Source organism: Gymnogyps californianus, chromosome 16 (assembly GCF_018139145.2).
Source record: "Gymnogyps californianus isolate 813 chromosome 16, ASM1813914v2, whole genome shotgun sequence".
Taxonomy (NCBI): Eukaryota; Metazoa; Chordata; class Aves; order Accipitriformes; family Cathartidae; genus Gymnogyps; species Gymnogyps californianus.
This window is the reverse complement of record NC_059486.1, coordinates 4,706,629-4,733,550: the sequence shown is the minus strand read 5'-3', so window position 1 is coordinate 4,733,550 and position 26,922 is coordinate 4,706,629. Positions and strand designations below refer to the sequence as shown.

The 26,922-nt window shown below is 42.7% G+C and overlaps 2 protein-coding genes across 3 annotated transcripts in view; both read right to left on the bottom strand.

The window, feature by feature from the left end:
- LIMK2 (LIM domain kinase 2) overlaps positions 1–7,752 on the bottom strand; it is a 32,872-nt gene extending 25,120 nt beyond the window's left edge. Inside the window, exons 1-2 of the mRNA XM_050906824.1 lie at positions 7,737–7,752; positions 4,954–5,053 (exon numbers count right to left, since the gene is read on the bottom strand). Coding sequence (XP_050762781.1) covers positions 4,954–5,053; positions 7,737–7,752 — 116 coding nt within the window. The remainder of the gene's footprint in view (positions 1–4,953; positions 5,054–7,736) is intronic.
- Positions 7,753–8,388: 636 nt separating this feature from the next.
- RNF185 (ring finger protein 185) lies at positions 8,389–23,497 on the bottom strand. 2 transcript variants are annotated; one of them, XM_050906939.1, is made up of 7 exons: positions 23,448–23,497; positions 17,626–17,857; positions 15,999–16,017; positions 15,229–15,341; positions 14,632–14,686; positions 12,514–12,631; positions 8,389–10,956 (listed from the first exon to the last, which is right to left on the bottom strand). In XM_050906939.1, exons 2-7 carry the CDS (start codon positions 17,805–17,807, stop codon positions 10,859–10,861), a joined length of 585 nt encoding a protein of 194 aa, XP_050762896.1. In that variant the 5' UTR covers positions 17,808–17,857; positions 23,448–23,497; the 3' UTR covers positions 8,389–10,858. The 2 variants fall into 2 exon arrangements, with proteins under 2 accessions (XP_050762896.1, XP_050762897.1); XM_050906940.1 differs by lacking the exon at positions 23,448–23,497 and adding an exon at positions 22,978–23,054.
- Positions 23,498–26,922: the final 3,425 nt, after the last annotated feature.

Below are 26,922 nucleotides of genomic sequence, written 5' to 3'. Positions count from 1 at the left end.
GTACAAACCTGACCGTGTTCACAGCTGAAAAGCTAAAGGAAGATTCAAAGCATCAAATATCCCCACATTTCAAATTCATCTTAATACACACCTTTGCTTACATCTTTATTTGTCAACATTTGTACATTTGAGCTTCATATCCTGTCACTGTAGATCTATTTGTCCTGTTAGTCTGTGGGGAGGAAACAGCTTTTGGAAAATGAAGGCCTGTGCCGAACAGTTTGAACCAACAGAAGTGATCCAAAGTCTATAAAATACAGTTTATGAGAAAAAGCTAGGTCCAGGGCTTCTTCAGTCTAGGAGAGACTGATCGGACACACGATTGCTGCTTTCAAACAGAAAAAGGTTACTTGAATAACAGAAGGGGGAAAAAGCTTGTTTTTCACATCCATTGTGAACGTGATTAGAAGAAATTGATTTACATTGCAAGAAGGGGGATTTCTGAAGATAGTAGACAGAAGCTTCTAACATTAAGGACAATTAAGTGCTAGTAGACATAGTCTGGGAGACCGAAAACCTACAGTGATGGGAGATTGTTAGGTGACCGGTTTCTTGATCATTCCTAAGCCATAGAAATTACTTGCTTCAAACGTAAGTTGAAGTTTAGTAGACATCCTAAGAACCACAGAAAACAGATTTAGAAAATACCCTCAGAAGTCATCTAGTTTATCCTGCAACCCCCAAAACAGGTTTAACTATATACAGTCTTAATACAAGTTTGCCTGGCTTGCCTTCCCCTGCCCCCAAATGTAAAAAGAATCAAAGTGATTCACTACATTTTGCTGAGCAAAAAGTATTTCTACAGAACACAAAATATGCCATTCAGTATAGAAAAATCACGTCTTTGTAAGACAATCAAATCACTAGAGTTGGCAAATTAATAGCGGTTCTCTTTCTGCTCAGTAGCCTGGAGCTTAGGGCATCCCCTCGATGCACGGATAGCTAATCCAGTTCTGTTTTTCAACCACGGACAATTGTCACGCTGCAGAGAGTGCACAACGGGCGGGCGACAAGCGATTCTGGGAAGAATCTACTTTTAACCTTGTTCCACTACTGAGAAACAGTCAGAAGGAGAATTTGTTTCAAATTTACTTCAGAATACCAGTAGGAGAGAGCCAGGAGTTCTTCTGCACTCTGCCAAAACTGTTCCATTTTTTCAAAGTATTCATTTAGAGAAAACAGCCTTCTGGTGGTTACAACACTCCTTGTGTTTTAGTTTCTAGCTCCAGTAAAGGTTAACAGAAATTGAAATGGAGTAACACATTCAAAAAGAGTGCAAGCACCTGAACCCTAAACAATCTGTCAGATGAAGTGATTTAACTCTAGGTAATAAGGCAATTTTTATTGTGATTTAATCAAATTTCGTTTTATTACTTTAGATTTTTCTACAAGTGCAAACAGTTTCTTAACTATTTCAAGACTATTTAATTTTAGCCAGTATCTTCTACTGGAAGGTCAACTTACTGCTCACAATTATTTAAATATAATAATGTAATCCCTGATCAGTATAAAAAGATTTAATATATATTTAGTCAGATATCAAAAGCTTACACTTTTTAGTCATACAGTTGTTTATATTATTAAGTTAGCATCAAACTATTTCATAATATAATTTAAAAAAATATACAGAAAGCCATGAGAATTTTTCCTGAGGTCAAGCTGCATTGTATATGCATAAAAATCTGGTGTATTAAGCAAAAAGGAAATATTTGTCCAAACTGAATTAATAGTTTCTGGTCACCATCATCTCTAGTGCTTTAGAACTACTAATGAAAAATTTTGGATTCATACAAAATTTCTCTGCTTTCCTTTCCTCTCCTGGAAAAAGGAAGATGAGCTTTTTTGCTCTTCAAACTCCTGATGATTTTTCAGCTTTTAATTAACTGGGTTTGGTATAAACTACATAGTATATTTTTAAATCTGTAACTGTAAAATCATCAGTAATCCATCACCTTCAGTAACTTTTGTTGAAGATATACTGCGAACAGTTTTTCTCTGATGTGGTGGATTTGGCTTTTGTTTGAGATTTCTGCAGCAAGCCTGTGTTGCTTGGCTACTTAAATTAGATTTATTTTATAGGCCATAGTAATATACATCCTCTGTTATTTCATGGTTAGGAAGGAACTGAACCTCAGCTGTCTTCCTTCCTAAAAAGTTCTTAAGCATCCCACTACAGAAGGAATTCTTACCACCGTTTCCAATAATATTCTTCATATGGATCCAAAAGCATTTTCCACCTGGATGTATTCAACAGGCTTGATCTGAATTCATGGTTTTCAAATAATCAAAACTGGTTTTTAAAAATATTGTGTTCTTAAGATTAAACCATGCAGCTACATCTGGGTCTCCTCATCCCATCCTACTCCAAATATGCAATATCCCTACAGAAAGAGGGAATTGTCTTTAATTTCATTTGTCTTTATCTGTGGGAAAAAAACCCAACACAAAACACCAACAATGGACATCAAAATACCAGGTATCAATACTTTATTCAAAGGTATAATTCAAGGCAGTATCTTCTGTTTGGTAATATGGAAAAAAGTTGGACTGAAAGCAATAAGAACAGCATGCTCTAGGTCAAAAAAAGCTCTTCCAATAACCCCCTTAGGTAAAAGTGATCCAGACCTAGGAAAAAGATACCTTGCCACTTCTCTCTTTCCCTTTCTTGGTGCAGTGTTCGAAGTTCTGTGCAACATAAGTTCCAAATCCAGTGGAACGCTGTATCAGTGAAAAGCAACGACCTTTGAAAGTGTATGCTATCTCAACAGAATTCAGAGGCACAAAAGTACATTCAGAGTTAATTCACAACAGACATTGTGACAGAAACATCTAAGAAACTTCCTCAGCCAGATCCAACCCATCGGATTCAAGCCTAAGGACCAGCTGGCCGAAGAACACTTTAAAATATCCAAGATACATGAATAGGGATTTGCTTGTCCTTCCAGCCACAGCAGAGAAAATACAGGTTTCAGAGACAAAGCTCCTGTACATGCAGTTTGAGGAAGGAGGGAAGTGACAAAAAACTTAAATCCTCAGAGACATGCACGTACGTCAGCTACTGCCAGTGCCAAGCATGATCAGCAGCCTAGCCTGACCAAGAATAAACAGAGCTAACGAGCCTGGAGCAGTGCCAATCAGCATTAGAGAAATTATGTGCCAGGCCAGGGAGTCAGCTAATCCACAGGAAGACTGTAAAAAACACTCCACAAGAGCTACAGGAACTCACAGCTACCAGCTGCCAAAGGCTCCTACCCTTAGAGGCTTTTTAAAGTTTGGCTTTGGGATATCAAGCACAAGACTGCTGCTCAGCATGGCTTAGGGGTAACAGAAGAAAAGGGAGAACAGAGTGCAAACTGGAAATTTGTTTTCATGTACGGTCCTACCCTGGAACTAGGAAAAAGGGAAAGGCAGCTTCCTTTACTGCAGGTTCAACTGTTCATTCAGCATGGCACCTTAGCTGGGTGCTAGAGCTAGCCAAAAGCACAGAGTATAAGAGAAGCGCATCAGCAAATGCAAAAAGTTATTACGTATCTCAGGAGAAAAGCTGGCATCTTCACTTGTATAAAACAAAACAAAAAACCCCCACCAAACTTCCATGATACAATATAAACTATGATATCAAATTCTCTGTAATGTGTCATAAGGGCAGGATTTGCCTCCAGCTCAGCTGTTATCCACCTCAACAGCCCCAATAGCAAGAAGCACCAAGACATTTGCAAATCAAGACCCACAACAGAAATACATTCAAAGGCAAGAAAGAAAGACTTACTAGCACGCACAGTTTTGTGTTTGGCTACTGGCAGAATCTAGGGAAGCTCAACAACAGGATACTAGTTCTTTAGGGAGAAGAGAAAACCAGGATTAAGACAAGCTGACTCAATATAGCTAAACATGAATACTCAAACCAACAGAAACCCAAAGACTGGGATTTGTAGTGATATAAAGCTGTGACTGTGATTATCAATATGTCATTGTAACTAACAGCATTTTCCAAATCAACAGAGCTAGCACTGCTTTGGCAGCATATGATTTTTTTTTTTTTAAATACACCAATAACCATAATCCTCACTTCAACAAAGTTGGGGTATTTTGTTGGGGTTTTTTGGTTCTTTAAACCAGGACAGTAGATGCCTATCTTGCCACAGCAAACATTCCTCCAAAGCCACACTTTGGCTTCCTTTTCCCCCATTTGCTTTGACAGTATCCAAAACATTAGCCTCTCCAGATTCAAGCCAACACAGAAGCCAGTAGAAGTTGCAGGTACTCAACCCCTCTCAAAAATATAGGCCCCTTCAGAAATGTGATTCTGGAGCATGAAAACTGGACCGAGTATTCATGAAACACCACCGAGAGGCATTACTCCTACTGCCAGGAAGGAAAGCCTATCAGAGATTCCTTTTAGTCCTTGCCGATAGCAACATTATCTGACAGATTTCATAAGTCTGTATGTCTTAATAGTCAGAAAAGGAGAGAAAGCAAAAGGCAAGATCTTCCTCCCCCATATCAGCAGTTTTCCCCAACACCCTGATATCTCCCTTGTACCTACCACATATGGAAAAAGCAACAGGCTATGCAAATTGCCTGGGCACTACTTTGGAATGCAGCTGAAGACAAATATGCAACCTGTGGCTTCTGCCACCACCGGTAAATCAGAGCTTTCATTTGTACTTTATCTGTATTCCCATATGTGTTTGCGTCAGCATGGCAACGCTTTGCCAGGCTGAGTCAGACTGCTATTGGGACTGAAAGTCGGCTCCAGGGTGCTACTGCAAGCACTGAAGTACGGCTGCAAACAAGAGCACGCAATCGCTCTGCAAGAGGCTCGGAACAGGTCAGGCACAGAGATGACAGCAAGAACTCCTGGTTAATGTGGGTTAACCTCATGCACCAGCACCAGGTCCCGAGCTGGCTGAACACCACAAGGAGAGTTTAATGGGCTGAAGTTTTACCTACCGGAAACAGGAAATATGCCAAGCTTCATTAACAGTCTTGTAGAGGCACTGACCAGCAGCAATGCTGTCCCCGCATCCGAGACATCTCCAGACTTCTTCACCTGTATGCAGGAATAAAGTGACATACAGCAACCATTTTACAGAGAAAACAAGGATTGCTGCATCTCTGATAAAGAACAGCCTTAAATTATATAACTGACAGGAAAGCCTTCATACATAGAAAGTTAAGCCAATACCAGGCAGTCTGTAACCCTCGAGACTGGAGTTCCCACATCGAATTCTGACATCTTATATATATATTTTTTTTCTCCAGACATAACATCACCATCTGCTCCTTCACATTCTGCAGAAGAAACCAATATGACTTTTCACAGAAAACAGCTCAGTTACAGCTATGCTAGTCTTCAGAGCGGAGATTTCAGGAAAGCAGATTGGTCTAGTGTAACAATTCCCACAGAGAACCATGCTAGGCCAGGAAGCCACGCTACTATTCCCCCATGCCACTGACTCAGCACATAACGTTTGCACTCATTTGTATAATTAACTGGATTTCCCAGAACTGAAAGAAAGGAAAGGCAAACTTTATTCAGTAGAGAACAACTTGACTACCAGGAAGGAATTACACACTTGAACTGTAGAGACTGTACAGCCAAGACCACACTACCGTCAGACTTAGGAAGAGGCGTTGATGCTACTGGCCTATTGCCCTTTCAGAAAATACTTGTAATAGTTATAATATAGTTATAATAGTTTCTGCTAGAACTGCCATAAAGCCCCAGAGAGAGCTAGTTTAGATGCATGCAAGCTAGGAAAAACGGTATGAAAACTTGTGCACAAAGAGCATTTGACACACAGATAAATGCTATCCAAAATCCAAACAGCTGTGCGGGCATATTAAAGCAAGAGTCAAGGATCTGGATGAGCGCAGGATGGCGCAAGGAACATGTCACATAGCTGGGCAGATCTCAAACCTGTTTCTTCCTGCTACCAAAAGTTTACTAGCAGTAAGGTTGCATAAGGAAAGAAGTGCACTTAGAGAAGGAAAACCACTAACCACGGACTTCCATTTTCCGAAGAACATTAAAACTCAGTAGTTGCTCAGGCAGGCTGATACCAAGGTCAAGTTTCTTGAAGTTCCACAAAACAGAAGCTATCAGCCTTCTATTCACTTTTACCCCACTGTGTAGGTCAATGACAACATTTAAAAATAACCAAGGTGAAGATCCTCTTGTATGTTTTACACAAATAGCTATTTCAGAGAAAAAACTTGTTGCTCAACGACAAGCAAGCATCACCCTCACCAGCAGACTGGCAGTACCCATAAAGGTCTCCATGCAGACTGTAGTGCTAGATAGGAGTCATTTAAATGTGACATTTGGTGTAAGTTGCTACTTCAGTTCCCAGCTAAGCATCAGCTCCACACCTGGGAGCGCGTCCGCGCCCTCCTGCTATCTGGGACACAGAGAACTGCACCTGACCTCACGTCTGCACAACACAGTAAGGGTTAGGAGAAACTTGGAAAAAAGCTTGCATTACCCATGTTCTTCTATAAAGCAAACTGCTTTTCAGCACACCAAACAGGCTTGGAAATAAAAAGCAAAGCCACGTGTGCCTGTGCCTCAATGCACGGGCAGCTGATGCTCTCCTCTCCAAGCAGCGCAAGCCCTAGAAGTCAGCTGAACTTCTGGAATTGCTGCCACTCTACAGGCCAAAAAAGCCTGCAAACCAGACATCCTGCAGCTCCATCTCCTCCTGTTTAGTGCCAGGAGCACAAGATGCAAATGTGAATACAGACAGGGGATCCTATTTAAAGGAATTTAAAGACTAATGACTACACCACAGCTGACTAAAAGCAACAGATGTTCCTCCACAACGATCATACAGAGCTTTACCCATTAGCTTCCGAACTCCAGGTAGTAGTCACCTTACTTTCAGCTGCAGTGCTACATCTGTTTGACTGTACCCAGAAAGGCTGATTAGCTCACAAACGCAAATGAACAGTCCTATATTCAACTGAAATTGCTTAAGTATCCAGGAGAAGTGGCGGAAACGAAAAAAACAGGGCAGGAAATAGTGCGAAGGAAAAGCAAACGGACGTAATCAATGTAACAGGTCTGTCAAGTCCCCCAGGACAGGAGGAATGTTACAGAGGCGGCCAGCGAGGAAAAGCCGCAGCTCCCCCAGCAGCAGCAGCCCCGGCGGCCACCAGCCAGCCCCCGCGGCCGGGAGGGCGACGGAGCCTCGGCGGGGAAGGCAGGACCTCGCGCAGAGCGGGACAACGGGCACAGGGCGAGTGCGACCAGCCGGCCCCAGCAGGCAACTGCGTTAAAGGATCCCGTACCCGGCAGCCCGCCGCCCGCGGGGCGGGAAGGCGCGGCGCAGCCCTAGGAAGCCACCCCCGTCTCCGCACCTTCCCGCGGAGCTCGCCGCACCGGAGCCCGGGCACCAGCCCCCGAGCCGCGCGTGTGGCCGCGAACCGGCGGAGGCCGCCCGCCCGCCGGACCCGCTGGCCGGCTCCCAGACCGTTCCCTGGGACACGGGCTAATGTTTAGCCAGGGAGCAGGTTCAGGAGCCAGCGGCGCGGCGGCCCCGCGGGCGAGGCCCTCCCCGAGCCCCGCACCTGCCGCCCCGCGACACCGCCGATGGACTGCCGCCCGCATAACGGCCGCCCGGCCGGAGCGGAGCCGCGGCGTCGCGTACGCGCACCCGCCCCGCTGTCACGGAGGGCGGCACCAGCCCCCGGCGCCCGCGGAGGCGCGGCCCGGCCCGGCCCGGCAGCCTCACCTGGCAGCCCCTCCATCCCGCGCCGGCCTCGCCGCCGCCCCGGGGCTCGCCCGCGCCTGACCTCAGCCTCTACGGAGCGCGCGGTAGGTCACACCGCACCTGGTCCGGGAGCGCGCGCGCGCGCGCCCCCCGCCCCTCTTCCCCTCGCTGCTATCTCCGCGCTGTGCCCCGCCCCGAGGGCCGCTTATCGCCCCGCCCTTTTCCTCGCCGCAGGCCAATCGGCACTCCGCCCCCCTCACGGCCACAGGCCAATCCCCGCGCTACTCCGCGGTGACCGTCCCGCCCCTTCCGCGGCGAGGACCAATGATAGTGCGGCCACGCCCCCGGTCCCTCCCACCACGTGCCGTGGCGGGCGGCGGACGGGCGGGCGCGGCAGCTCCAGTCGCTGGGCAGCCCCGCGGGGCCTACGTCTGCGCCAGGCCCGGCCCGGCCCCATCGGCCGCTGCTCACGGCCTCCCCGGTACCGTTACCGCTCGCGGAACGCTCCCGATGCCCCGGTAAGGGAGAAGTGAGCCCCCGTCCCTCCCGCTTCCTGAGGCACGGACCAGCAATGGGCTCCTCCGCTCCTCGTCCTCGAGGTAGGGCTTGGGCAAGCACCTCACCTCAGTCCATCCACGAAGCACAAAGGAATGGCGGCGCGCTCTGGTCAATGTAAAACCATTTTTTAATTCTAAATCACTTTCACAACAGTGAAAATTAGTGAACAGTAATGGTAATGCACTAAACAAGCCGTTATGGGCTGTGTGCAGTCTGAGTACAAGGGGGGGAAGTGGTACGATACAAAAAGCACACCAAGAAAAAGGTAGGAACAAAAGCGTTAACACTTTTAGACTATTTCATTCTTGGATTGCCAGAAAATAAGGACTCAGTCATGTTTCTGCAGCCACCTCCGTCTAAATCCATTATGTCTTTCACCAATAGATGGAAAAAAACCCGTCATTAAAATTCTGTATTTTAAAACGTAAGTGTTAGTTAAATCAGTTTCAATACCTCTTGAACCTATTACAGTCACTTTTCTGTCCTCTTTATCAGAAAAAGGCTTTAAAGGGATACCCTGCTCCTCCCTGGATAACCTCTGCTCTTAGCATCGAGTTTCTCAATACAAAAAGGAGAAGGAAAACCATCCCTTTTACTATCACATGAACTTTCCCTTTTCATCAGCAGGTGGTGCTGCCTGCTCATGAAAGGAAGTCAAAGCTGCGACATTGTACTACAGCCAGTTGCCTTAAGAATGCAATAAATAGCCTTTCTCCTAGAAAGGGTCCTAGTTACCAAGTTATGCACTTGAGAAGAACCATATGCAGAAGAAGTTAAGCTTCTCAAAAGTGCCACACAACAGAAGTTGAAGCACCACTTCAACTATTTATGGTTGAGCACTATATTCTGCCAGATTATCATTGAGTCAGGTATAAATGACTAGATGTGGCAAAACACGGCAGAAGCTTTGCAACATTCTACTTGCCGGATGGAATTTTGGAGGTAGGCAAGTTAAACTTCAGTCATCCTCTGTCTTGATACTAAAAGTGAACAGTTTATAATTACATAAATAAGCTTCTACAACAATCAATTAAGGTGTCCTGCCCAGGAACCTCATCCATACACTACAAAAACCCTAGCTATTGAAACAAAGTTTCTATGAGTTGATTTGTTTTGTCAGTTGTCTGTCTATTGCCAGGGAAGTAACAATATTCATCTTGCAGGAAATCATTATGACTATCAGAGATCTGAATCAAAATAATCCAAAAACAATAAGAGAAAAAAAACCAGAATTGCCTAGTCAGAGAAATATGAAAACTGTTCATCTTGCTAGGGAATCTCTCGTATCTGCTGTTCTGAAGGAATCTACACAAATGCATCAGGAGTACTCTTTAAAGCTGTATACCCAACAGGATTCCAAAACAGCTACAGAGTGCTCACCTTCTGAAATATTTTCCCCTCAGCACATAAATGGTTGTGGTCTCCACCAGCACTTCAAATTAATATCTTTGGTAGATACTGCAGAGACTCTTGCACTATAGCCGTTCTGCTGTGGCATGGAGTAGCTGTATGCACCTGTAGAGAGAAGCTCTTCCAAATGTTCCCTACCGTGGCACGTGCTAGCAAAGGCGGGATCTCATTTTTCCTCCTGTATAATTTTACAGTATAAGTTTAACCTCAAAACTCAAGTAAAGATGCCTTTTGTTCCTCTCCCCAAACAAGCTGATCTCAGATCTGTAATAGGATTTTATTTGGAGTACACGACCTTGCGTAGAAAGTCTCAAAGCCTTGGGAAGAATAAATGTAGCTACAGTGACAGGGTTGTGAGGGGATTATCCATGAGTGCAGCCACAGGCTGCTGCGCAGAACCAAGGAAGACAACACTGTTTTGTCAGTGCGGAACGGGGCTGGGTGAGGCAGACAGGTGCGTCATACTGTTCGGCAACCCCACCCGGCTCCACAACGAATCTTCCAGTGTCTGGCTCCAGCAAATTCAGGCTTTAAAAAATTGCAGCATAAATTTGTATCCCTTCTTCTAACAGCCATTAGAACCGTTTCAGGAGGGGTTTTCCATCACGCTGGGAAATAACAGCAAGAAAAGAAACCAGTCTCCAAACCTGGTTCCATTTGCATCATGCGCTGTGCCCGAAGAGTCTCAGCGGTGCTGCAGATGATTTCCTGAAGAAGGCTGGATGCGGACGTGAAGACATTAAATAACATCTGCAGCTCTGGCAGATCCATTGTGGTTGCCAAACACGAGATACTGATCACTCTGCAGAAGTTTCCTTACCTGCCCAGTCTACCTTGGGGCAACTGTCTTTCACATAAACCTGGTGTCACTGATTGGCACAGGATTTCAAAGCAGCACTCCTTTTAGGAGTGGAGCTCAAAGCTAGGCCCGTGGTTTGTGGCAGGAACCTCTTGTACAAGATAGCTGAGCTGAAATACACTTTTTAACCAATGTTTAATTTCCAACTGTGGTGCAAAATGCGAGATTCCTCATTGTGCTGTGGTACCACCAATTCCTGAAGCCCATAGTTAGCTACGGAACCAGACACCAAGAGGTTTAAAATGGGATGGGGATGCAGTTTGTAACTGTTTCAGTGGCCTTGTTGGCCATGAATATACAGAATAATGGAAAAGATTTATGCAATCAACAGCCAGAACATTATCACCAGAGCCACAAACAGGAAGAGGCGGGATAGGAACTGCTCATCCACATATTGAGGAGTCCCTGGAACAGCTGGAAAACAGGAAGTAAAAAAAAAAAACAACAGTTCAGCTCCTTCCTCTTCTCCAGAATCATGTCTATTCTGAACATAGTACATTCATAAATTGAAAGATATGCAAGGAATCTACTTGGTGAGAAACTGTTGCTATTTCCTACCCTCAGACAGCCATACTGGAAGATCAGAAGGAAGACAAGCATCAGCTCCCTAAAGCAGGACTCGTGGTAAACCTGCTCATGACTAATAGCAGCAGGCAGCTCCAAGTGCCGGAGTACACGCAGGTCTGCCCGGAGTACTTCTGGGGACAGTGCTGAGCCAAGTTCACTGCTTAGTTCACTGTTGACTGTTGAACTAAGTTCACTTTCCATCCTAAGGAACTTTACCACCTCTACCTGAGCGCTCCTGCCCATCAAGGTGAAGCATCTCTGAATAAGGAAATGGTAAAACAGTCAAAGCTGCGTGTGTAGCCTTGACCAAGAGAACTAATGAAAAGCACACGAGCTCTAAAGCTCAAGCCATGCCGTTCTGGAACTGCTGTATTGAATCCACAGATGAAAAAGCAGATAAAGGAGTTGGTTAAATTATGGCTGTTACAACAGCATATATTTACATACCCCTTAGCTCAGTCACACCTCCACAAAAATTTTCAGTGGACACTGAAGTATAGTTAATAGGCAAGTTAATTTGACCCAAGGACAGCACAGGTCCTTGGCAACACAGGTGTGACATGAAGAACGCATTTCTGTTTCTCATAATTTCTATGCCATATGACACGGTGAAGAAGATTTGCCAGGCACAACCTTTCACAGAGGAAGTCCAGAAAGTCCTGGGCAGTGGGTTTTCTTGTTTAAAACAGGTAGACTCAGTTTATCTACAGTGCAGATGGGGAGGAGATTTTCTGGGGATTATTTAATTTTTACAGAGCAAGGCCACTACTTGGAGTAACCCAACTGTTTTTTCTTAATTAAAGACAGTGAAATCATTTCACCGGAAAGTTAATTCTTGTGGAATACAGATAACTGTCTCAGAGATAAATTTCTGAAAAAGGAACAATCTTTGCTGTTGTTATTTTGTGGTACAGTGCACCAGTTTAAATTTTTCCTTCTCATCTTTCAGGAAATGGTCCTTTCCTACTGTTTTCAAAATATGGGTCTCCTTCATACACCCCTACGGACTCCTTTTTATTATTACTAGAAACTCTAGTCCAATTTGTCTCATTTTTCAAAGGGAGTCCACTGGACTACCAGAGGAGACATTTTAATTAAAGGGGAGAAGTCTCCAGTGCCACTGTCCCTCTCCAGTTCTACTGTCCTCTCAGGAGGGCCTTCAGCAAATCATATGGAAGTGACAAACTGGCGTCTTACATAAGCACTTGTACAAAACGTGTAAGCCATAGACTATGTTCTCTACTGGGTGTTTTCCCTCATTTTGTGTTTCTATTTACAACACTGATTTACTTTACTGTTCAGAAAGTTTTGTCATTTAGCAGGCTATTTGTTTAAAAGTTACAAGGGAGTTTATAAAACATCTGTTTGTGACAGGACTCTCGGAGAAGATAGGATGCATGGTACCTGGAGGAGGTCGCCCGTCGTTTATGTTGAATGCTGTTGCAAATATACCAAAGGGAAACGCCCCAATTCCGAATGACATTTGGAAGCCACCATCCCCAAACCCAAAGCCCTGGAATCCCTGCAGAGAACAAAGCAACAGAAGAGAAAAAAGGTACCAATCATTTAAAGCCTATTTCAGACGATTTTGTAAAAGTGCAGACATTCCCTCTCACTGGCTTTCCTACACCTGAAGGAGTACCATGCTGTCTGGCACCTTTCAGTCTGCCACACTATTGTTAAATACCTCCTTAGTTCTCCTGGTTTTAAAATGTTTCACACAGTAGCAAACTTGCCAGAGCAGCCCAAAAGTTTAAGAAAATGAAAACTAGGAACTGCAGTTCTTGCTTGAAGGCCACAAATTAACAAAAGCGTTTCTGTAACGTTTCTCAACTTAAAATAGTATATATCTGACAATATATCAAAATCAACATTACCGATTCTATTTAGAATGTCTTAACAATGTATTAATAATTCTGTATTAATAGCTGTTAGCCATATAAGAAAGGCACTGTAAAAAAATAATCTGCATTGATTTTCATGATACATGTGCATCATTTAAACATGCAGTAATGCGATAAATTGCCAGTGGGATGCATAGAGCATTATAGAGAAGAACAGTACCACACACAAAAAAAAAAAAATTTACCAGGGGAACTCTAATTAAGGTGGCAGATAAAGTCATCTGGGGCAGGAATGCAAGACATAAGGAAAGGAGGAAAAAAGGAAGAGTTACAATGCAACAACAATGACCCCTATGGGATCCACACTAAAATACCATATCAAGTCAAAAGAGAAGTCTTCTGAATCAAGATGAATCCTACTGTATAAAAGCAGTGTACTATTTGAGACCCAACTGTATATGAATCTAAGTAGTTGTATCATGTTTAAAAATTGTGGAGAGCTCACAGTCGCCATGTTCTGTAATCCAGCAAACTGTACTCTCATCTCGGAATTAAAACAGTGATATCAGTTCTGAAAAACCCTCTGGTCTATCACCTCCAAACAGTGGGAGGACAAAGATGATTTCACTCATATAATAAAAGCCAGACGTTTCTGGTTTGATCCTTGATTTGAGGAGTTAGTCTTTTGACTATGACTCTTCTCAAGCATTTTGCCATTAACTATCAGGGACAGCAAAGCACTCTGCATGGCAGGTCCTGCACCTGTAGGAAACAGGAGGGCAGCATCACTACTGCTATGTCTTCATACCAGATTCCTCTGACTTATGGCAGCATCAGCTAAAAGGTTCAAACAAGGTATAGCAGCTGATTTAATAAGAAGGCAACTCCCTAGCGAGAGAGAACAACTGAGCTCCCAATACATTCAATACAGAAATGTTCCTTAATCACACCCAGCAGAGTTGTCTGCTTGAAGCATGAGGTATACAAATGCTCTCCAAGGACCCTAGGCTGAGTTACACGGAAATATGCAACTGTTTCATCAGGTCATACTCACGGCCGCCGTGCTAAAGAACACTGTGGTCTGTCCTACTGGCTACTCCCACATCTGTTCAACCTATGCCAGCTGCTGTTTACGTTCACTCTATGTAATCTCATCAACAAAACCACAGGTCCCTCTTCAAATTAACATATATCCAACAGGTATCTACATTCTTTTGCTTGTAATGCTATGGTACAGTAACATCCCATAGAAATGCTAGAAGCAGGTGTCAGTGCCAAAAAAGTAAGTTCACACATGGATTATATATTTCCATGACAGGTATGGTTTGACGGAAATATACTTCCACAAAGAATTTTCAAAGCAAAGTGTTCCTTGTATTTACATATGGAGAATGATCAAGTATGAAGAGCATTTCCAGTGATGTCACACAGGGCTGTTTTCATGAAGCACAATTCAAGTTAGCCCATTCTTTGGGATGCTAAAGAGTACTACAGGAATGAAGTTTTCTACCACACTGCAGCTATCAATTATTGATGAACAACCTACTGGGGATGAGCAAGAAATATAAGCTATAAGATCCTCACACAGGATCTCATGCACACATTATGTCCTCCAGGATGAATAAATACCACCATCAATAAAAACAACTTATCTGCTTGAGCTTGTTTTTTCACTTACCCCTCTGTTCTCTGGTTCAGGTCTCTGTCCTTGGGGTCGCGGTGGAGTTTTCTCTCTGCAGGAAGTTGTGAAATTATCTCAAGTGCAAGGATACATGACAATACTATCTGCAATAGCCAGGCTAATAAGACAGAACAACCACAGAGGATGCTCTCACAGGGCCATGCTGCAGCAGAGCTAGAGGTAGTGTGTGAGCGAGCAGACCACCCAGCTTATGAACCTTCAGCATCACATCGCTGAATTAAGATACTGCACTTTTGAATAACAAAGTCCCATTGCAAAGGCTAGAAGCTGAGCACATGAACATGTTATATAAGCTTCTCCAGTCAGATAACAGTCATTGCAACCTGCCACTTGTAACTGATAATTAACACCCAATTCAAATTAACATAAATCGCCAGTTGCACAAGAAATAAGGCGTGCAAACCCAGGCCCTGAAAAAGCCAGAAATATTTGGCAGAAGTGTCAGTTCTATCTGTCTTTTGACGAAGTATTTCAAATTGTGAATCCAGCACTTTGACAGTTTCATCTTAAGACCTTAAACTAAAGTTTCATCTTTAGTTTTCACACAAAAATAGTTGTATTTAGGTTTCTTACCTGGGGTCCTGTTGCCCAGTGCTACCTCTTCCATACAGAGGAATAACTTTATCTCGACTGATTCCTGCTTTGCATACAGGACACACTTGTCTGTTTGGCCTGGTCTCTAGCCACTAAAAGAAAGGAAATTATAAGAAAACTACTAAAAGACCATGAAAACAACAACATGCAAACCTCATTTGCAGCCAGGCAGAGAGACCTTGGCAATTTCTCAGAAAGCCATGGAGAAAAACATTTTAACAAGTGCTAAGTACTCTCCAAAGTGGAGTTGGCATTTTGGCTGTTGTTCTGGTATGATCCACTTGCTGATGTATACACATTCAGTACTGCCCTGGAGTAAAATACGAAGAAATAAACAGTACCAACAGTCCTGCATAGGCCAAGGGCTAGTGTAGATACCCTCCTTTCATCTATGTTTTCTACAATGGTACCACAATGTAAAACACTACATATGCAAAGAGAAGTACACTCAGCACTTAAGCCTGCAAACTAAACCCCTGTGAACTGCCTACAGTAATTCTCCTACTGAAACTGGGAATACTTAGTGTTTAAGAAACTCAAAAGTGGGAGGCAAGTGGAACAGAATCTAAGTTTTCTTTTTGCTGAAAGATCAGATTGCAAGGTGTTGCACATGAAGTTGCATTAGCACACTGCGGTTGCCCTGGAGAGAAAGAAGCGCATTTGAAAAGGGGGGGATACTCCAGAGAACCAAGGGCTTTATTGAGTAACAGGAGCTGATGAAAGACAAAGTAAAAGGAAACCCGTCTTACCTGGTGTAAACAAGGCCAACTGTGAGCATTCCCAGGACAATTAGTTCGCAGAGCAGAAAAAAAAGGGGAAAATAGAATTAGTTACTGACAACTCGATCCGACAAATGTATAAAGTGTACCACGGATAGCACAGCTTGGAGACAACAGAATCCTGGAATCCAGCTGGGCCAGTTCCATTACCTCCCATTAAAATAATTTTTGAAAGCACAGCCCAAGCCCGATCTCCACTGGTCTTTTCAGGTTATGCAATCTAACTAAGTTGCTAACGTGATTCTCTGCATATCACCTTTGATTCCTGGGTCCTCATCCATACCAAAGGCCCATACAGAGGCTTAATTAATCTTAGTGTTTACTGTACAGATTTGCTCTTCTGATACCATGAAAAGATATCCCTGAGCTAAGATGCAAATGAGGAAGATGTCAGTAATGAGACTTCAGGATCTTAACAGAAGTCACGCAAGGGACATTTAGCTAAAACGTCGGCCGCATTCACAGAATCATGGAATAATTCAGGCTGGACAGTACCTCAGGTGACCTCTAGTCCAACCTGACACTCAGAGCAGGGTCAGCTATTGAGATCAGACCTGGTTGCTCAAGGCAGAGAAATTCCCATTATACAGAACTACTCGTAAGATTAAATTAATATGGCAACTTAGAAAAGGTCAAAGATGAACAAGCAAGCTACGAGATAGAACTGCTAAGCAGCCATCTGCTTTCAAAGTGGTCTTGACAACACTACTCAGGCAAGATACACGCTATTTTTAAGGTTCCATTCTTCCAAATCCTTTTGTGCAATAATTTTATCTAATTTTATCTTAACATGCCATCAGCAAGTGATTTTCCATCTCCTCCTAAAATAAAAACCTGGATTTTCAGATGTTACATACATTTACACAGAAAAGAAATGCTTTTAGGCCCCTTTTTATTAAAGGGCATAAGTTAGGCTACTGTGTAAAATAAACCAAAAAAAGCCCACATTTGGCCATGTCAATCCTTAGTAAGTTCTTAACATTCAAGAAAGAATATATTCTAGACCAAGTTACCCAAATAAGAAATGCTGCACACTTATTATATTTGTGCGATACATTCCCAAGTCAGATCAAAAAACTGAAAAGTTAATATTACAACTGCAATACCACAGGAAAAGAGAAATAGCCCACATATAAAAGCTTGTTATATCTTTTTTTTTTTTATGGTTTCAAAGGAAAAAAAAGCAAGCTTGTAGGAAGTATGAAAACTACAGTTTGGGCTCCACAACCTAGTTTCAGATGCAGGTTTAGATATGCACAGGTTAGAAAGGAATTTAGGTCTTAACAAGATATCTATGCTAGACCAGACAGCACAAATAAAATAACACACACAACCAATCAGTATCAATGAACACTGAACTGTCGATGTGGGGCAGAAGCATAGGAAGTTTAAGACACAAGAAACCCACTCCCTGGAACATGAGCAAAGAAAAACAGTTGAGGAGCAAAACCAAACTGCTCCTAAACCAAAACCATGGTCCTTACTCATTTTATACAAGACATTTTATTTGACATCTAGAATTATAAAATCATAGGCTTTTATGTGATCAGAGATATACACGGTGTTCTGGTTTATCTGTGGGGGCTTGAGTACGTACCAGAAGAGATGTCCACACAAGCTGATAACTGCATCCTTGGCAGTGTCTAAACAGATGTTACATTCAAAAGTGTTGTCCTGATTAGCATTGTCCCCAGCACCATTACTGCTACTGCTGCCACTGGTCCCTCCAGTACTGGAGTTCTTTGTTGATGTAGAAGTCGTGGGTCCTTTGCTTGCCATCCTCAACAACTATCCAGACACAAGGTCAAGAAAATTTTCCTGTTGGAATCCTAGCAGTGAGAAAGGGAAAAAAACCCCAAAAAACCAATAAACAACTTCTTGGCATTATAACATTGCATTCCTGTCCTGTTCCAAACTGGTAGTGATTTATCTAAGAAGCACTTGAATCCTATTGTTGATGGTTTTAGTTTAACATAGCCAAGAGGGATCTTTTTTTAGAAACTAAGCTACTTTGAAGTCCTGTAGTATGACCTGGCTGATATGTGACCTGTATTTTAAAGTTACTGATAAGCAACTGAGATCCATAGCCAAAACAAAACCATCATATCTTCTCATAAATGCCATTTGCTATGAGAAGAATGAGCTCACCTAGCCATACACGCTCTTCCAAAAATTCAATGCAACTTACAACTGTGAGTGCAGTCTGAAATAGGATTTAACCATGAAGCAATTCACAGTTTGGACAGACTGACTTAATGCATAGTTTTAAGTTCAATGTTCATTAGTTTAGAATATTAATGATAATAATGGCAAGCAAAGGTGGCTTAGTACTTGATTTGTCTCATCAGCAGTATATTGCTGCTATCACAGCAGTGTGTTGATATGACTATCAAACATTTCTAGTACTTTCAAACTATCAAACATTTCTAATGTAGTAGTAATGCAGAAGTACTAAAAATTTTACTTTAATGTGCTTTAGTTTTAATTACATGCTTTCACTTCTCATTAACATCATCATATCTATCAAAGAACACCATTTATTTTATTTCAGTAGCAACAACCTCTACAGTCTAATTCCTTGATATGCAAATTCCACAGTACCTAAAACTTTGAGACTCAGCACAAGGCATTTACATTTCCAGAAACAAACACTTTTACCAGTACAACATTTTTAAGCCAAGAACTAAGAGAGTTTCAGCACCTACAGAAATTAATTCACCAAAACAAAAATGTTTAAAATATTCCACTGTGCTTTTCATGAAACTCTGACATCATGTTGCTGCTGCAGGGATATTAATACTTAGATAAGGTTGTGAGAAAGAAACAGGTGATTATCTGAACTTTTTGCAAGTATACAAACAGTTAAGCATTTTAAAAGGGCCACCTGAATTTTTCAGAAGCTAATTTATTTGCAAACTTACCCCACAAGCATTAAAGGCTTTCCTTAGTGTTCCCTCTTTGTAGCAGTGCTGAAGCACAGGTGCAGGGCAGCAAAATAAAACCTCAGTATCTCTAGCTGTTATTGTCAACAGCTTTTTTCATACAATACAATCCCACTGCATGGTCAAGAAAGCATCATACTCAAGCCTCATGAAGGTAGTGCAGTGAAGACACTCAATTACAACAAGTGAAATATATTTTTGCAGAGCTTTTTCACTCAGTTACATCATTTTGCACAGTGTCCCAGAAGGGCAGCTTTGTATTCACAGATCCTGTACTTTAACATACATTGCTTTCAGCACTGCTGACTCTTAGCATTTCACACCATGACTTCATTTACACTCAGCAGCAACGCAGTTCATTGTACAAAATTAAAATTCATGTTAGTTCAAGGCAGATGGAAATGCTGCCAGCCCACAAACTATACACTAAAGACGCTTGGATTTTTCACACATCCTTACTACCAGAATCTTCAGCCTATCTTGCTCAGCAGTTTAATGCTTGAAAACTTACCAACTTGGACCTATATATATTTGCTGGGAATTAATATCAACATCAAGAAAACCTCCTTAAAACTAAGGAGTTCAACACATTGTAAAAAACACTAGCATCATTTTATGGAATGGGCACAAGAAATGTCTGGCTCATATCTTGACATATAACACAAGGAAAGCATGTAGAAGAGGCAAACAAATGAACTTCTGTGTCCCTAAAACCAATGCGGAAAAAAAGGTCCTTTTTTCCAAATTTAATTCCATATATTTAAAACCAGAAATCTGGAGACTCACCAAAAAGATAAAATCTGTATCTTCACAAACACCTAGTTAAAAAATCCTTAGCTTTTAGTAACTATGAAAAATAAATAAATCATTAAGTTATGAAGAAGGATGATAGAGAAATCCATGGGAATATCAGTAATGTAATGGAATAAAGATATCCGAGACAGAAAAAAAGATCAAAATGATATAACATAAGAGGCACTGAATCTGCTCTCCTAGAAGAAGGTCTTTCCTTAGTCTGTACTGGGATGCTCTCCTAATTACTTCTCCATAGGCTGATTGGGCCTGATGACCTATTAGGATATACCCAATTTAAAATATCGAAAATATATCAAACCACAACAATAAAAATAATCAATCTTATTCTGAAAAGCCTTCTCAAACATTTGCTCTTGTCCGTGGAATACTCTTTAACATAACTAGGTCTATAACAAGTGCTGCTGGGGTCTGTTCATCTGCAAATCACACTGCACATATACAAAGAAGCAAGCATGAAACAGCATCCGATGACTAAAATTATATTTGATAATCATATATTGTGTCACTTGTGAGCATAGTCTGCGCTCAAAGTAGAAGTTCAACTGCAAATTCAACTTGTTCTGAGTGTAGAACAAGCTCAAAATTGTTGGAATGTCACTTGAACTACTTAAACTCCAAGACAAAACTGTTTAGGGGAAAAAAAACCCCAAACCACAAGCAAACCACAAACTAAAAGAAACCAACAACCAACACAACAGGCCAAACCAACCCCACTCTCATTGATTTAGAGTTCAGAAGGAAGACTGTGAGTACACTGGTATATAACATGACTTTTGGGGTTAAGTAAGCAGAATTTGGAGATGCCAGTCCAGGTTTGCTAAACCCTTGTCCTTTAGATCAGGTCTCCAAATCAACCCTAGATGCATGATGAGTAGCAAACAAAACAAGTGAAAGGATATAAAAATCAGCTGTGATCTAACTGCAAGCATTCAAAGATCTTCTCTTTTTTCTTTCTTTCTTCTTTGCTTTCTAGATATTTACAGGAAAACAGTATCTTTGTTACTTAAAAGCCATCTATATTAGCTGTTTATTTCCTTTAAATCATGACCCCTATGATATCCTAACAGGCTGTTGTGAAAATGACTGAATCACTGACAGTTACTACATCCAAGAATCAAGACTGCCAACAGATGAACGGTGAAGAAACAAAGAACCCATTTTCAAGAAGTCTTCCTAAATAAAAAAAGTCTGGTGGAGCGTGAAGAAGACATGGAAGTGAAGATAAATGTTTAGGGATCCAGCACAAATCCCACTGAGTTGCGTAAAGAATAAGCATGGCTGAAGGAGCTGGTGAAACTGGACCTCCGAGAAGCAGATTGCACACGGGGACCTGGAAGTTTCATGACAACTAAGAGCACAGGAGGTCCGTGAAAGAAGTGCAGGAAACTGGTAAGGTCTATCTACTGTGTATAAATACTGTGTATAAATCTCGCTAACAGGCAATAAGAAAGAAATTTTACTCAAATACTTTAAAAACTAAATCTGTAAATCTAGTGGGAGAAACTGCACACCAGGAAAATGCAAGCCCAATGGCTACCGTAAAAGATCACATTTCTGAACTCAGCAAATGAAAAATTACTGCATTTGCCAAAGTACACTGACCTGACTCTAAAAATACAAGAGAAACACTTCAAGACAGACTGGGAGAGTTTCCACCATAAGTTAAAGCATACCAAAAAAATCCATTGGAAACACAGCAGGTGAACAGTAATTCAACCTGAGAAAGACAGAGAGGGAATATAATTTAGAAGCTAATGTCATCTGTATGAAACAGCTGTGGAATACATGTTCACAGCACTACAACACTAGGATGTTTGAAGTATTTACTTTTTAATCTTCTTTCATGACCAATGAGAAAAATTTCTGGTGAGGACATAGGACTCTGGCTAGTTTATTAGTAAAACCCAAAGTTTATTACACTTTGCGATATCTAATACATAACAATGAAATAAAAAGAAGAGCATTGTTGGATGTAAAATTCCACTAGAAAGACACTTTTCCATATATCTTTCCTAATGAATCTTATTTTATCTAGGATTACTGAAACTGAAATAATCCAAATCTAGTTTGTTTCTGAAACAAGTTCTGATTTAGTTTCTGAACTTTTTGCTGTTTAAATCAAAAGGAAAACTTGTCAGGTTATTTTTCTTATCACTACAGTGACAATGTCATTTTCAGAAACATATGACAAATTTTATAAACATTAGAAATTCTACCTAAATCTAAAAATATTACTCAGAGTTTATATAAATACGCCCACTAATAAGTTTAACAAAAATCTGTTTCTTAACCTATTACAATTGCCTGGACTTCAAGTAAAACTAACAGGTAACTTGAGTAGATAATTGTTGACAGTGCGTAGCAGAAAGTACATTTACTTCCTGACAGTCATTTTTAGACGTTCTTAGCAAATACGTGACTGAAGTCCTACTGTTAATCATTAAATACACATTTCTCTCTCACTACGTTTTTACTCTAATCTGTCCCTCAAACATGTTACATTTTACCACCTCAGAAACATTTTCTGAGTTCATCTTTTCACTTCCTGTAACCTGCACAGCATCACGTACCTGCTTTTTAGTATTACCATAAAGTGGTCCCAACATACAAGTTTGTGTGACCACTTGGTCTTGCAAAATCAGCCATTTGCCTTACAGACCAACGTGCCCTTGCTTGGCCTCATTTCATTAATTGGCATTCTGCAACGTACGTCTGTGTTACAGTTGCTGCTTCCAGGATAAGAGCCCTGCTGAAAGGCTGTTTTGGCAACTCTAAGGATTCAATATACCTCACAAATGCAAGACATTGGTACAAACTATTAAAAAGACCCAAGCGATGAAAGTAATTCTTCTTTTTAACCGTTCCATAAAACTATAATATAGACTCCAAGAAAATGTTGCACAAATCTTTAGACAAAGATTTTATCCTCTTACCTCATAAAGTTAAAAAAAAAAAAGAAAAAGAAAAAGAAAATTGATATAACCAGTTGGGTAATACTGCCTGAGCATTTTCCTGGTTTGGGGTGTTACGTAAAACGTTAAATGCCCTTTAAGCAGGCTAACCAGGTTAGCAGCAAAATGTAAAAATAAAATAAAATAAAAGAGTTATGATGTGGTTTAAGAAGTAATAAGCAATTCCCAACAGGAAAAAAAAAATGGCATGTACCAGAAGCTAACGCTTTGCGACCATACCTAGAGCCAGACATTTATCTAACGCGAAACAGGCGCTTCTCCTCACAGAGGGTTTCAGCTCTGCCGCAGAGCGAGGGGGGCCAGGCACGAGCAGGCCGCTAAAAACGGGGATTTCGGAGGAAAACCCTCGCAGGCGGCGCCGGGCCCTGCGCGCCGCGGCGGCGGCGAACCCCGGGCCAGAGCTCCGGCAGCGAGGGCGGCACACAAGGGGCCTGCCGGGGCGCTAGGGGGGGACCGGGGCTGCGCGACCAAGACCGGAGCCGGGCTGGCCGAGGCTCCCGCGGCGCCCCCGCCCCGCTCCGACCGCCCCCGCCTCGCTCGTTTCAAACGGGCGCAGGCGGCTCCGGCCTTCCAGGGGCCCCCGGGCACGGTTTGGCCCCGGCCCGCTCCCTTCGCGCCTCAAAGCCGCCGCCCGGCCTCGGCTCCCCCCACCCTCCGCCACTAGCCGGGATCCGCTCGGCTCGGCTCACCAGCAGGTCTCGCTGCTCCCCCGCAGCAGCCCCGAGCCGCGGAGCCGCTCCCCTGCCAGCGCCCGCCGTCACCTGATCGCCCGGAAGCCCGGCCCTGACGGAAGGGACCGGCCTCCCCGCCGCCGCGCCGGGCCGCGGGGCCGCGTTCCGCCTGCCCCGGGCTCCCCCGCGACCCCGGGCTGCCCCGCGGGGCGGCTCCTTGGAAACGGTGCGGCGGCGCCTCGGGCCGGGCGCGGGGTGCCCCGAGGGGGGCGGCGGGGCTCCCCGGGCAGGGGACGGTTAGCGCTGCCGGGCTGCCCTTCCTTCCCCCAAGGCCCCGAACCAGACCCCCCCGGCCGGTTGTTACCTCAGCGAGGGAACCGATTCGGTGCGAACCGCTCGGGCCGGCGGTGCATTCAGCCCGTGCTCAGTCACCAGCACCGTAACCCCTGCCTGCACGCTCCGTGTGATTTTTAGCTCTGTTTCTATTGCAGTTTTGCTGCTTGCTCATCGTGAGGTGTTGCGGGGGCCGTGTCCAAACGCCTGCCTCTGAAAAGAGCAAAAACTTCATATCCTCAGCGGCAGCAAATGCTCAGCCCAAGTAGGGAAGGAAGGAAGGCGGCAGCTTTGAGAGAAACAAATTGTTCAAATCTGTGTGCAGAGCGCTAGGATCGGAGCAGAGGAGCATCTCCAGGATGGGAACAGAGAGCTTTATAAAGGTATTTACACAGCTGTGAGAAACCACAGAGACAGAAACAAAAGGGAGGGAGAGGAGGGGACCTGGTGTTTGAAGGAGTGGGTCAGAGCTGAGAGAGGTGACCAAGAAGGCACCTCTGAAGGGTTTTGTCCCTGCTCTGAGGGCACCCCACCAGTCCTGAGGACACCAAGGCAGAAAACAGTGCAAAATTGCTTGTTGTTTTATGCAGTGGAGAACGAGTGAATGCTAAACCAAGGTCTCCCACTGAAGGCGAGCCTTATGAGGGAATAGTTAAGGTAAGAAGTGGAGGGAGGTTAGTGCCAAGGGAGCCTATCAGAAAGAGACCAAGGATATTGTCTGAGGCCTGTCTACTGACAGGTGGCCTGAGACTACACAGCTCTAGTGTGAAGGTTGGAACGTGCAAGCCGGGAAGTGTTCAGCAATATAAAAACAGCTGTACTGAGCCTTCATACTGCTTTCAGTAGCACATAGGCTTGGCAAAACCCATGTCAAAGTGGTTGTCCAGCAGTGATGTATCACACTGGAAAATTTGTAGTTGAGGTGAAGATGAAGATAGTATCTGAAAATTACAGTGCTTATGGCATTAGGACACACATTATAAAGCTGTCCTACCCACACTAGCAGTGTATTTGCTGTCTCTGAAAGTTTCTCTAACAAAGCAGACTATCTCATTTTCAACAAGACAGTAAAGCAGCACGGTTTGGCACAGCTTCAACATTCAAGCAAAAATTTGGCATCTCAGTGTAGTATCCCATTAATAAGAAGTTAACAAGGCCTCAAAGGTATAAATGGTATCCTCCAGAAGTTGATTAAAACAAGGATGAACTTGTGAAATTTGGACCAGCTTGGACTAGTCACCATGTATGTCTAGAGTCAAAAGAATTTCAGTATAAAAAGTAAAGGTTGATTTTTGGTATTATAATCATGGGAATAAGTAATGCTCAGAACAGTCTTTATTGTTTGGGTGTCATACGATAGCTAAAGCAATCTGAAAAGAAATACAGTTACTGCCATAGACAACATAGCCAGGGAATATTTTCACTGTCCAGTGATAATTTTAACATTTTATTTATGTTTTAAGTCTCAGAAGAATGGAATGATATTACTATGCATTTCCATAATATTTACAGTACCCCTGTTCCACTTATAGCAAGTGTTTCTTTTTAAAATGGAAAAGATCCAGAGACAGGCAATGAATAAGACTGGATGAATGGAAAGGGTGGTATACAAGAAGAGAATGAAAATGTTAATCTTGCTTACAGCTAAGGTTAATAGGAGGGGAACAGACTTACTTAAAACAGTAGGTCAGCTGGAGAATATACATGCGACATTCAGATTTACTCCCATTGGCAAAGAATAATTACATTGAATGGCAATAATAAGTGATGCAAGGGAGTACTTTCCTTACCGAAGCTAAGAAATCAGCTTTCAAAGAGCTATATATCATGTGCATAATGGGAATAGAATAGCCAGTAATTGCTTAGAGTTAGAAAAATCTTGTGCCGTGGCTGCCAGTTCATTCTTGTGGTGTGCATGAGAATAAACCGCTTCAATTTATTCACTTTTTCATGATCTAAGTCACAAAATTGTCAAACATAATGTTGGTATTTATGGTACGCACAAACCCCCTCCTAAAATTCTTCATTACAAAAATCATACATATATCAGGAATCCAAGTCCTTGAACCTCTTATCAGTATTTTTCTCACCAGTTCTCCTGGGTTTACTTGTATTTTCAACCCAATGTTATCTTAATTCAGTATTAAATCACATTTGGGAATACTCTTCCTTCCTTGAAATTTCCATGTGAAAGAGTTCCTATCTGTCTGTGGCCTTTTGCCTTTCTTCAGCAAGAGCCATTTCCAAGAGCTTCTGCTCATTTCACTTTCCTGTTTTCAATACCACACCAGAAAGGTGGGAGACCATACAGCTATTTCTGGTACGTGACATGCATTCATCTGGTTTTTTCTGGATCGTATCTCTTGGAAACTGCCATATTTCAAAGAGCAGGCCCATAAGCACACTGAACTTTGCCTGATCTGCTTCAGTAAAACATGCTTTGAAGCATCTGGCGCTTGACATCTGTGAAGGCAAATAATCGAGCTGAAACACGGTCACAATCTGTTACAGAAATCCCCATACCTCTAACAGCCAGTTGGAAGGAAATGGCCAGAAGAGTATCGTTAAGCCAAGATGAAAGATCCACCAAGGCAAGCTGGGTAAGAGCGCTAAATAGAACATCTCCCATGCAATCTTCAGGTTTTTTGAGTTAAAGATTTAATGCCTTTTTGGAGGTCAATTTGTTATCCTTGGCACTTGTCATTCCATGTTTATGGACAAAGCAGTTGCAAAAGGCACAGGCAGAGGAGATCCATGTTTCCTTTCCCCTGCCAGAGGTGGAGGAATTGGATGCTTTTTGTCTGATACATTTTACATATCTTAATGAATCTTGTGTGTCTAGTATCTTTTCTCACCTGCTTTTGAAAGATAACTTCCTACAGCAGATGGATCCCATCCTATCTCATGCTTTCATGGCAGAAGATTTTTGTGCTGGCTACAACATAAGAATGTCTGACTACCAAAAACTTCGAGTGCTGTCAGTCAGTATGTCTGAAGCAGTGAAATTACCATCTCACAAAATGTGATAAAGTGCTGAGAATTTTATTCCACATCCTTATTCTTTAATGCCAAGTATTCTCTCTTTCTCTACAAACACAAAAGCAATACGGGCTTTCTGGTATCATTGGTATGTTTTTCGCTCTTACTTTGTGTGAGCTGT